We start from the raw sequence: 13,178 nt of genomic DNA on the forward strand, positions 1-13,178 counted from the left end.
TTCCTCAATAGAATTCATTTGCGTTTTTACGTATTAAACACTAAAACGGAATATAAACTGAAGCCTGGCTTTTTAAATTCACATATTTAATTGTGATATATCATGCGTATTTCATTGCTTTTCAAACTCCATTCTACGGAATTCCATTTCCCTACTCATTTATTCACATTCAAAAACTGACATTGCTTCTTCCAAGCAAGACTTTATTCTAGGAGCTCCAGAAGTCAAACAAGTATGTTTCCTAACCTCCAGTAGCTTATAATGATTTAGGGGTTTTGAAATGAATATTTAAATAAATATCAGATGTCTGAAAGTTTAAATTTTAGAATCTGACACAAGAACTAGGAGGAGATATTTTTAAAAGCTAGAATAGGAAAGACTTCTGAAATTAGAAATTTGACAACTTGGCTATGAAGAGCCTCTGCTCATAGAGCTACTCTTTTCAGCAAAATACGTATCCTGCAGGGAGATGCACAATTTTAACTTACTCTTCGTGGAGTTATTTCAAAACTACAGGGAAACACCTTTGTGAGGTAAATGTTGAGAAATAATGTAAACATCTAACTTTCTACATTTTCTAATATTATTTTAGTCTAAATGTAGAACAAAGGATAGAGCCAAAGGAAAATCCTGTATCTCGCCAAAATAAAACTTGCCCGGGGTGGGGGAAACCTACAATAGATACTTGGACCCAATAAGATTTCATTTAGGCATGAGTATTATCAGTCATGTTACTATCACAGTAAGAATCCTTATCCTTAACCAAATGTCATATTTCCTCCATTATGGGAAAGCATTTCCCAATATAATTTGACGGTCATTATATATTTTCCAGCCCATTCTTTCATCAGCCTCCACCTGTAGGATTTACCAAAGTACAACAAAACAAAACAAAACATTCAACGCGTCATGTATCTGTAAAGTGGTTTGTTCTTGCTAACTTTCCATGACACACATAAAATGATGATACACAGTCTCCTCTTAAATTTTCAGAGTAAATAAGGGAGAAAACTCAATTCAGAGCAGGAAAGTGAGTTTCACAGGAGGGTACTTTACCTTGGTACCAAAATCTAAGTCTTGGCTAGCTGATGTAGACCATGAATCATCAGGACCAGGTTTGTCTGAAAGCCTTTAGAGCAAAAATATACAACAAAAACATGTTCATTTATTTAAAAACAAAATTTCAAAAATTAAGTGAAAGTTCAGCTATCTGTTTATTAAACAAAATTTCTTGGTATAATTAAAAGTGGCCTCTGGCTTTTTCATTAAGTTTTATTTTAATTCCAGTAATAGTAACATCCAGGGTTATTTTAGTTTATTAATATAGTGATTCACCAACTACATACTCACCCCGTGCTCATCATGACAAGTGAACTCCTTCATCCCCATCACCTCTTTCACCACTCCCACCACTCACCTCCTCTCTGGGAACCATCTGTTTGTTCTCTGCAGTTAAGAGCCTATTTCTTGGTTTGTCTCTCCCTTTTTTTTCTCCCTCTGATCAATTGTTGTTTCTTAAGTGCTACATGAGTAAAATCATATGGTATTTCTCTTTCCCTGAATTTGCTTACCATACTACTCTCGGGTTCCATCCAGGTGATTGCAAATGGCAAGATTTCATCGATTCATGGTTGAGTAATATTCCAGTGTGTGTGTGTGTGTGTGTGTGTGTGTGTGTGTGTGTGTGTGTATGGATTACGCATACACACACACATGCATACATACAGGACAACTTTGTTCACTCATTTGTCAATGGACACTTGTGCTGGCTATTGGAAATAATGCTGCAGTAAACACAGGGGTGCGTGTGTCCCATGCAATTCGTGTTTTTGTATTCTTTTGGGTAGTATCCAGTAGTGCAATTACTGGATCATAGGAGAGTTCTGTTTTTAATTTTTTGAGGAACCTCCATACTGTTTTCCACAGGGGCTGCACGTATTTTCATTTCCACCAACAGTGCAAGAGGTTTCCTTTGTCTCCACATCCTCGCAAACACTTGCTTCTTGTGTCTTGGAGTGTAACCATTCTGACAGGTGTGACGTGGTATCTCGTTGTAGTTTTGGGGAGCATCTTTTCATGTGTCTGTTGACCATCTGTATGTTGTCTTTGGAAAAATGTCTGGTTATGTCTTCTGCTCATTTTGAACTGGGCTTTTTTGGAGGGGGGGATGTTGACTTGTATCAATTTTTTATATATTGTGGATACTAACACTTTACTGGATTTGCAAAACATTTGCAAATATGTTCTCCTATCCCAGAGCTTGCCTTTTAATTTTGACGGTTTCCTTCACTGTGCAAAAGCTTTGTGGGTTCATGTAGTCCCCATACTTTATTCTTGCTTTATTTTCCTTGGCTCAGGAGACATAACTAGTAAAATGTTGCTACAGCCAAAGTCAGAGAAATGACGGCCTGTGCTCTCTTCAAGGATTTTTTATGGTTTCAGGTCTCACACTTAGGTATTTAATTCATTTTGAGTTTATTTGTGTGTATGGTACAGAAATTGGTCCAGGTTCATGCTTTGGCATGTGGCTTGTCCGGTTTTCCCAACACCATTTGGTGAAGAGACTGCCTTTTCCTCACTGGATAGTCTTTCCTGTTTGTGGTAGATGAGCTGACCATACAGTGGTGGATTTAATTCTGGCTTATTGGTTCTATTCCATTGAGCTATGTGGCTATTTTTTACACCAGTACCCACCATACTGTTTGGATTACTATAGCTTTGAAATAAAACTTGAAAGCTGAGATTGCGATACCTCCAGGTTTCCTCTTTTTCAAAATTCTTTGGCCATTCAAGGTCTTTTGTGGTTCTATACAACGTTTAGGATTGTTTGTCTACCTCTGTGGCAAATGCTGTTGTTATGTTGACAGGGCTTGCATGACACCTGTAGATAGCTTTGGGTAGTGTAGACACTTTAAAAATATGTATTTTTCCCATCTATGAGCATTGTATGTCTTTCTCTTTCCGTCACCTTCAATTTCTTTCATAAGTGTTTTATGGTTTTCAGAGTATAGGTCTTTAAACATTTGGACCCTGTTAAAGAAATTGTGCTTTATATACACAATGGAGTACTATGTGGAAATGAGAAAGAATGAAATATGGCCCTTTGTAGCAACATGGATGGAACTGGAGAGTGTTATGCTAAGTGAAATAACCATACAGAGAAAGACAGATAACATACGGTTTCACTCTTATGTGGATCCTGAGAAACTTAACAGAAACCCATGGGGAAGGGGAAGGAAAAAAAAAAGAGGTTAGAGTGGAAGATAGCCAACTCATAAGAGACTCTTAAAAACTGAGAACAAACTGAGCGTCGATGGGGGTGGAAGGGAAGGGAGGGTGGGTGGTGAGTATTGAGAAGTGTACCTTTTGGGATGAGCACTGCGTGTTGGATGGAAACCAATATGACAACAAACTTCATATATTGAAAAAAAAACTTTAACTTCTCTATTTTGCCTCCACCTCTCCTAACCTGTGAAATCTCCAGGAAAGACCCAGTCTGAGTTTCCATAACCAAGTGTGACAGGCAGGGAATTCTCTGAAATGGTTGAAAATTATATCTATAAACGTTACCAGAATGACTTCTCACCTCACATCTGTCACAATGGCTCTGTTTCAACACACAGGAAACAACAAGGGTTGCTCAGGATGTGGAAAAAAAAACCCATGTGCACCGGTCATGGGATGTAAATTGGTATCGCCACAACGAAAGCCAGTAAGGAAGGGCCTCAACAAATTAAAAATACAAATACCATAGGATCCAGTAATTCCAATACTGGGTATTTATTTACCCAAGGGAAATGGAAATACTAATTTGAAAAGATATATGCACCCCTATCTTTATTATAGCATTATTTACAATAGGCAAGATATGGAAGCAACCCAAGTGTCCACCAACACATGAACAGACCACACACACACACACACACACAAACACACAATGGAATACTACGCCGCTATAAAACAGAATGAGATCGTGCCATCTGAAACATCATGGATATACCTAGACGGTAGGAGGCTAAGTGAAATAAGTCAGACAGAGAAAGACAAATCCTATATGGCTTCATTTCATGTATAATCTAAAAAGGGGAACAAACGAACTGAGCAAAAGCAGAAACAGACCCATAAATGCAGAGATTTGACTCTTGCCAGAAGGGAGGGGAGGTGGGGGGATGGACAAAATGGGTGAAGGGGAGAGGGAAGTTCATGGTTCGAGTTGTAGAATGAATAAATCACAAGGCTCAAAGGTACAGCATAGGGAAGCTAGTCAGTGGTATCGTAATAGCATCATACATTAACAGATGGGAGCTACCCTTATGGCGAGCATGATGGAACATCCAGAGTTGTTGCATCACATATTACATTGTGTGTCAGGTAGACCTCCATTTAAGTAAATATATCCAAGTTAAGGTTTCTATGTTATGAGTGGTAGTACTAACTAGAGATTAAAAGATTAAAAGTTCCCAAGGACAACTTTGTTCCTACACTGGTCTTGCCTTATTTAGGTCCATAATAACTGGCAAGACCTTCCAAGCCTTCAGGGGCATTCAGCTACCCAAGGAGAGAGACTGCGATCAAAATGGTCCTGGTAGTTGTGCCTCTATTTCTTTATACGCTGCCTGAATATTTTCTTCCCTATGAGCTCCCACTCCTACATCACTCTTTGGCACGGTTCTGTGGCATTCCCCAACCTTTCAATCTTTAGTCTATGAAGGCACAGACTCCTACAACAAGGATGGGCTCAAATGACCGAGGGTAGGAGCCATGTCCTGCTCCTGGAGAACAAGATAATTGGGAGTGTCAGTCATCCACACAGTCACCTCAACATAGGCATGTTATCACCGATCCAGATGAAGCTCCCTTACTGATATGACAAGTCAGTCCTACCCCTGCCCAGCCCTACAGGTACATGGGAAGGGCATCATGGATTTAGGAAAAGAGGTGGATGAGGAGAAAGCTTGCCTTGGGCCATAAATCTCTGTAGTTCAGAATCTCCACCCCCCACCCGCAATTCCTTCAGAGGATCTAAGCCATCCTCCCTCAGTTGGGGTGGAAGTAGGGGATATCATATTTCTATTTGCTGTAAACAGACTCTTCCCAGCAGCTTAAGTGATTTTTAATCTCTCTCATCAGAAAATCTGAGGTATACTCGCACCTTCAATGAAACCAACACACACAAAAGCAGAAACCTGGTGAGGACACTCTTGAACTCTCTATTTGAATATGCTATTCTAAACAACTCCCCTAATCCTAGGTCCTTCATTCCTGTCATTCACCTTTATCTCACTTGGCATAAACCCCCATATTCTGACATCTTTTCTAAAACTCTTAGTCCTATCCAACTCAGTGTTGTTCTTATTGAAACCCGGTCTCCTCTGCTAATTCGATTCTTACCCTCCGTCATTGTATTCATTAGACCCACTTCCCAGCTTTCTATTATTAAAACATTTGCCTGCAAGATGAAGACAAAAAACAAAGAAAGAAAGGAAGTAAAGAAAAAAAGAAAAGAACCCAAATTTAAATCTCATTTCTGTTCACTTATCATATCAAACTAGGTCACTTCAATCTCTTTTGAGTTTCAAATTCTCCATGGAAACAACCATTGGGCAAGGAGGTTAAACATATGTTGAAGTACCAGAGGGTATTGTGATGAATTAATCTCTGAGGTTCACTAAATCTTGAGATTCTAAGTGCTTTTGATTTGGCCTCTGGAAAAATAGAGAGTCCTTAGCTGGCACAATCGGAAAAATTAATGGAAAAAAATACCAAGAAAACCAGAGAAGAAAGTAAAAAGGCAAAAACACAGTATAGAAAAATCATGGGGGAAAACATCTCCAAAAAAAGAAAAAGCTTCCTAGAACTGGTTAAGCGTACTAGCCCAAAGGGAAACCAGCCTGGGAACTTAGGCAACAGAGAATCATATAGCAATATCCTCGAAATAGAGGCTGAATTTAATTAACGTAACATGGTCTACAAGTAGATATCCTTCCCTTACAGAAAACTCATTTGTCTCAAGAAGAGGAGATATTACGACATCTAAGGATATGCCTGACTTGATCTTGCTTATTATGTAAAAGCCGTGACACCATGGCCATAGCTGACATCCACCCTAAAATCTCGGATGGTAAAAACAAGGGATTTGTTACCACTGCACTATTTACTTTTGTTAGCACTACTGGTCAAATATATAAGGCCAAATGCTTGGACTAACCTGGGTTCTTGAGAAAACCCTAAATTAGAGTTCCGACACCATTACCTTTGACATTGTGAGTTGATCTGCCCTAGGATCTGTATCTTCATCTTAGTGCTGCTGAGGAACCAGAGAATGGATGTGGAAGCTACACCAGCTGACGGGCAAACCCCTCAGTTACTCAGTAACTATGGAATCATGGGTTGAGTAATCAACCTCCCTGAACCACAGTTGCCAATGTAATAAAAAGTAGGCTACAATAACACAGATACTTTGCAAATCTATGCAATGACTGTATAACATAACAGATGTTATGCATAGGATATAGTGTGTAGTCCAGGGTAGAACACTCAACAACTGCTTTTTTTCTCTGCGTTCCCGTAGGAAACACGTAATTTTCAGTCCTTTCCTTTCCTTTCCTTTCCTTTCCTTTCCTTTCCTTTCCTTTCCTTTCCTAATTTTCTGTTTCATTTCATTTCATTCCTTTATACTTTGAGAGTGAGTGCACACAGAAGGAGGGAATGATATCCCAAGTAGGCTGTCAGTGTAAAACCCGACGTGGGGCTTGAACTCACAAACCTGAGTTGAAATCAAGAGTCACACCCTTAACCGACTGAGCCCCCAGGTGCCCCAACAAATGTAATTTTTACAAATCCATAAAAATCCTACCTGGATATAGAGTCTTCCTCAGCATTCTTATCTGCTCCTAAAGAAGAAAGCAAAATACATGTTAAATCAACAATCGAAAAATAGAGGAAATTACAAGTGTACGGCTTATGATTTGTCAAAAAGTATTGCTTTGGGACCACACCTGGAAACCACACTACACTGAATGGTTATTTTACTATTGGTAGGCTTAAAGCACTAAGAAATCTTACTTTCTCCTGTATATTGACCAAAAGCAAGAATAAGTTTTATCGGAATTTGACACCTACAGGTGAACTGATGTTTACAATGACCATCACTGACCGACTCTATGACACTGGAGGCAAATGGTATCGTTAGGAGAATGATGATCATAAGCTGACAATGTCAAACTGACACTAGCATGATTTTTCTTGACCTCCACTATGAGAGGAGTTAAAAGAGAGTATGTTTACTTTGCAGTCACACGGCAAAACTTCCCCAGCGCTTCAGTAGAGACTGTTCAGATTTAGGATGAAACACCCCCTCACAAAGTGGGCTCTATAGAGCTAGAGCTCTATAGCTATTGTACCTTGCTGCATGGCCAAACCATAGCAAACAGACTCTCCCTGGCCTTATTTCCAATGGCAAGGTAAGTAAGAAGGATTTGGCATTCCAGTTTGATAAAGTTCTAACCTCTTGAGACTATCTCCTTCCATTTCTAGAGAGTCTAACTAGACCCACCGTACATCACAGAGGAGGATGATCCCAATGTAAGTGCTGTGTAGTGGTTCATGATGTCATTTTTCTCAACCCTCCCCATTAGGTGACACACATCTAGAGAAATCATGCTTTTTTCATGGAAAGCAGAGGTCATCAGATCCTCTACTGATCAACAACTAAACAAAACAAAGGGCAAAGAATATCTTGAATGCCTACATTCAATTACCGGGGAATTTTAATTTTCTAAACATTCAAAGATATCCGCTGTATGATTCTTACTATATGACACTCTGGAAAGAGCAAGACTATGGAGGTAAGGGTTGGGGTGAATGTAGGGATAAAGGGGCACAGCACAGAGGACTTTTAAGGCAGTGAAACTCTTTCACACGATACCACAAAGGTGGATTCACATCATTACACATTTGTGAAAACTCATAGAATGTATAACACCAAGGCTGAACACTAATGAAAATTAGAGACTTGGCCTGAAAATGATGAGTTAGTGTCATATAAAATGTATCACAGTTCGCAGGGTGCCTGGGTGGCTCAGTGGTTCAGCGTCCAAGTCTGGATGTGAGCTCAGGTGATGATGTCACAGTTCATTGGATCAAGTCCTGCATCAGGCTCTGTGCTGACAGCACAGGATTCTTTCTCCCTTCTCTCTCTGCCCCTTTGATGCTCACACACATGCATGCTCTCTCGCTCAAAATTAAACAAAGGAATGAAAAAATATACTACTAAAATGGACCACTGTCGTGCAAGATGTTGACAACAACAGGGGAGGATAGGCATGTACGGGAGCATGGTACGGTATATGGAGACTCTCTGTACTTTCTATTATATTTTGTTGTGAACTTAAAACTGCTGTGAAAAATAAGGCTTATTAAATGTATAAAACAACAACAACAACAAAACACGGTATCCATTGAAGCTACTCTTTGCATATATTAACACATGATACAGTCACCTTAAAAATTAAGGTAGAGATCAAAGTAACACAATATGGAGACTCTCTCCCATATGGAAGTATATGAAAATACATAAAGCAATACACAAAAATACAAAAGTTATTCATATACTTAGGCGAGAAAACAATTGGTGAATATGATCAAATATCTTATAACTATAAACAGGGATTGAGCACTATATGAATCAAACCTGGGTTTTCCATATAATTAAGAGATTTTATTCTAATTTTAAATCCAAAATCATTATGTTGATCGTATCTTAGAATCATAATGAAAACTTAATCACATGAAAAAAGATTATAACGACCTAATATTGCCTTAGTAATTTTTGTACAAATACCTACTTCATATGGATGATGAAACTGAAAGCAGTACCATGGTAACCATCATATTACTTGCTAGTAAAATAAAATTTGAAGACACCACCAAAAATGACGTCAGGGCTATAATTCCTAGGCAGAACAGATTTCATCCAGCAGGCCAAAGATGGCTACCCTCAGAACATCCTACTTGAATGACTGGCCCTTGGTGGTTCCCTGGGATCTTGGATTTAAGGAGGGTTCCCACCATTCCCTAGCTGCTTAAGAGTGGCTCACTCTGCCTAAGTGCTGGTACAATCAATGTGCTTAAGGCCGTACACTTGATTTCCTTGGTGGAAACCTGGAATTTTGGGACATGCTAAGGAGAAGATGCCTATGTGATTAGCATTTGATGAAAACCTCAGGCACTGAGTATCCATAAGCCTCGTACTGGCAGACAATATTTACTTGTGCTGTCCTAATTTGATGTTGGAGGAATTAAGCACATCCTGCTAACTCCATAGAGAAAGGATTCCTGGAAGCCTGTGCTTGGTCTCCTCTGGACTTCACCCCATGCACCTTTTCTCTGTGCTGAGTGGCCTTTCTAGCCTGTCCCCATACCAAACCACAGGCATGAGTACAACTATATGCTGAGGTCTGGGAGTTCTTCTGGTCAATAATCAAATCTGGGTGTCGTTGGGATGCCTCTAACACAACGGCGTTATATGAATTTTTTATTATTTGGGTTGATGTGTTACACATGGTTACAGTCAGAAGGCTATGTCACAGAATATCTTTCTTGGAAAATCTTTTTCTTGGTATTTGCCTTGAAAATTCCTACATTCCTTTATATCCATTTGAAGAAAGGTTTAAAAAGAATAGATGAAATCATGATGTCAGAATGTGTGAAACAAGCAACAATCCTATTTTACTCAGAAGGAAAAAAAAAAGAGAATCCTGGTGGTTGCCACTATGTTCTACCATATACAAGTTCCTCTCAAATATGAAAAATTAGTTAATTTTCTCCAACTAACTAGGACTTAGTTCACTTTTCTGGCAGACTGGAATCAAAAGAAGTAACAGGGACTGTTCTAGAAAAAACAGAACTATCAGACCCAGTATAAAAACATACTACTGATTATAGTTTTTTGTTTGTTTGTTTCGTTTCCTTAATTTCTTAGAAAACAGAGACAGGCGCAAGGGGTATCTCAGTGTGGTTTTGATTTGTATGGCCATCTGGATGTCTTCTTTGGAGCAGTGTCTATTCATGTCTTTTGCCCATTTCTTCACTGGATTACTTGTGTTCCGGGTGTTGAGTTTGAGAAGTTCTTTGTAGATTTTGGATACTAACCCTTTATCTGATATGTCATTTGCAAATACCTTCTCCCATTCTGTCGGTTGCCTTTTAGTTTTCCTGATTGTTTCCTTCGCTGTGTAGAAGCTTTTTATTTTGATGAGGTCCCCCTAGTTCATTTTTGCCTTTGTTTCCCTTGCCTCCAGAGACGTTTTGATTAAGAAGTTGCTGTAGGCAATATCAAAGAGGGTTTTGCCTGCTTTCTCCTCGAGGATTTTGATGGCTTCCTGTCTTCCATTGAGGTCTTTCATCCATTTTGAGGTTATTTTTTGTGTGATGAACACCTTTTTATGTGAACATGTTTTGATTTATCTTGGGTATATACCTATAAATACAGTTGCTAGTTCATATGGTAACTCTGTTAAATAAACCTTTTTTGTTTGTTTGTTTTTGTTTTGTTTTTTCAACCTTTTGAGGAGGGGCAGGCACCTGGGTGGCTCAGCCGGTTAAGTGGCTGGCTCTTGATTTCAGCTCAGGTCATTATCTCAGGGTTGTGGAATCGAGCCCTACATTGGGCTCTGCTCTGAGCATGGAGCCTGCTTAGGATTCTCTCCCTCCCTCTCCTCTGTTCCTCTACCCCACTTGTGCACTCTCTCTCAAATAAGTTTAGAACAATTGTTTTTCTAGTTTAACCTTTTGAGGAACTGCCAGACTGTTTCCAAAGTGGCAGCAAAATTACATTTTCATCAGCAGTTTTTGAGAGTTCCCATTTTCCTGATTCTTGCCAATGTTTGTCATTATCTGTTGCTTTTATGATAGCAATTCTAGTGGCTATGAAATGGCATCTTGTGGTTTTTGGTTTGCATTTTCTTACAACTAATGATGTTGAACGTGTCTCTTTTACTTTTGAGAGAGACAGTGTGAGCAGGGGAGGGGCAGAGAGAGAGGGAGACACAGAATCTGAAACAGGCTAAAGGCTCCCAGCTGTCAGCACAGAGCCCGATGCGGGGCTCGAACCCACGAACCGTGAGATCGTAACCTGAGCCCAAGTCAGAAGCTTAACTGACTGAGGCACCCAGGCACCCCGAACATCTGCCTTTTAACGTGATTATTATCCATTTCTGTATCGTCTTTAAAGAACTAATCCATTCGTTTGCCCGTTTTTATATTGGATTGTCTTTTCATTATTGGAAGAGTTATTTAAATATCCTACATACAAATCCCTTAGCAGATACGGGATTTTCAGGTATTTTTCTCCTATTTAGTCACTTGCCTATTCAATTTCTTGATGGTGATATTTGAAGCATAGTAGTTTTTAATTTTGATGAAGTAAACTTAATCTGCTTTTGTCTTTTCGTGTCATGTCTAAGAAATCATTGTCAAATCCAGTCACAAACATATACACGTAAGCTTTTTTCTAAGAGTTTTATCATTTTAGCTCTTAGATTTTAAGTTAATTTTGTATATATGCTATGGGGTAGAGGTCTGATTTTATTACTTTGCATGTGGATATCCATTTGTCCCAGTACCGTTTGTTACAAGGACTAGTCTTATTCCATTTAATTGTCTGGCACCCTTGTAGAAAATCAGTTCACTATAATGTGAGAGTTTATGTTTAGATGCTCAATGTTAATACATTGATCTATATGTCTGTCCTTATGCCAGTACCATAACAAATTTTATGAAAACTTTTTCCTAGTTATCTTGCAAATTACCAGTCACTTATGTAATAATAAAAAGTCAATGTCGTAGAACTTAACTTTGCTCCTATAGAGATTTTTGTTTCTTGAAGGACCCTTTCGCCAGCCTATGCCTTGCTGACCCCATGACTCGATGTGAAGTCAGGCTCAAAAAGATAAAATGCTCTTTCTTTAGTGTGTTCAGACTTTTATTTATTTATTTATTTATTTTTATTTATATATTTTTTAGTGCGTGCACAAGCAGGACGAGGGGGTGTGTAGGGAGAGATAGAGAGAGAGAGAGAGAGAGAGAGAGAGAGAGAGAAAGAGGAGAGAGGAGAGAGAATTTTTAGCAGGCTTCACAATTAGTGTGGAGGCTGACAGGGGTCTTGATCCCGTGACCCTGGGATCATGACCTGAGAGGTTGAGGCTCAACTGGCTGAGCCACCCAGGTTCCCTGCCTGTGCAAACTTTTAGTGTCTCAGTCAGTGCTGCCCACTTTCATTTCCATCAAATCTTGGCCATAGGATCTCTTGACTCAGTCTACCGTTTACTTCATTATGTTTTATTATCTCATTATAATGCATAGACTCATCCATAGTTTTCACCATCTAGGAAGGAAAAGATTAACTCTGGGCTATTCCTCTTTCCTCTTAAACAACCTTGCTAACCCATCATCTTGCAATTCACAATGAGATCCTCTTCTGACCTGGTTCTTGTGTGTAACACTAGTGTTAATCCTGTTCTTGGCACAGATCCTATATTCTTGGAAACCACAGTAGCCTGTTTCCCATTCTTTCACTTAAATAGAAAGATATGCATAGCTATATTTTATAGCTCAGCGTATAATTAATAGAATAAACATTACTTCATTCAAAAGATACAGCTGTACAAAGTGAGGTAGTATTAAGTTGATTTATCAGAGACAAATACTAGATTGGTAATTTGAATGACAACAAACTTTTGAAGCCAACTTGTATGCTATGGAGAAGCATTGTGGGACAACACAAAGATGAAGTGATCTTACCTCCCCACACAAAGAAGGTTGGAGTAAGGTAAAGGAGAATGTGCAGTTAATTTAAGTAGTGCTAAAGGACAGTACATTTGTTTTGCTACTGAAAAGATGAAAAATGATTCCATGACATTCTCTTTATTTCCTCACTGAGGAAAGGAGAATGAAGATTGAGTATTCAATGGATTAAAAAATACTCAAAGCTGCCTATTTCCTTTAATTGAAATCAGACCAAAGGCCCAATTTTGGTTATCAAATTGACTCTTTCTAGTTTTTCAACTATTGTGCTTCAAATCGTATGTCTCTGTGCTTCCACCTTAACTTGAGGGGACATTCTAAAGAGGCATTCCTGCCTACTTGTAAGAATTGTTGGAATTGAAGGGAATCTTAGA

The 13,178-nt window shown here is 38.9% G+C and overlaps 1 protein-coding gene across 1 annotated transcript in view; it reads right to left on the reverse strand.

Annotated features, from left to right (window-relative positions):
• Positions 1–13,178, reverse strand: part of LOC122229494 (atherin-like) — a 77,941-nt gene that overhangs the window by 21,786 nt on the left and 42,977 nt on the right. The window contains exons 5-6 of the mRNA XM_042954687.1: positions 6,857–6,893; positions 1,057–1,129 (exon numbers count right to left, since the gene is read on the reverse strand). Coding sequence (XP_042810621.1) covers positions 1,071–1,129; positions 6,857–6,893 — 96 coding nt within the window. The 3' untranslated portion in view covers positions 1,057–1,070. The remainder of the gene's footprint in view (positions 1–1,056; positions 1,130–6,856; positions 6,894–13,178) is intronic.

The sequence above is a fragment of the Panthera leo genome, chromosome A1, assembly GCF_018350215.1.
Source record: "Panthera leo isolate Ple1 chromosome A1, P.leo_Ple1_pat1.1, whole genome shotgun sequence".
Classification (NCBI taxonomy): Eukaryota; Metazoa; Chordata; class Mammalia; order Carnivora; family Felidae; genus Panthera; species Panthera leo.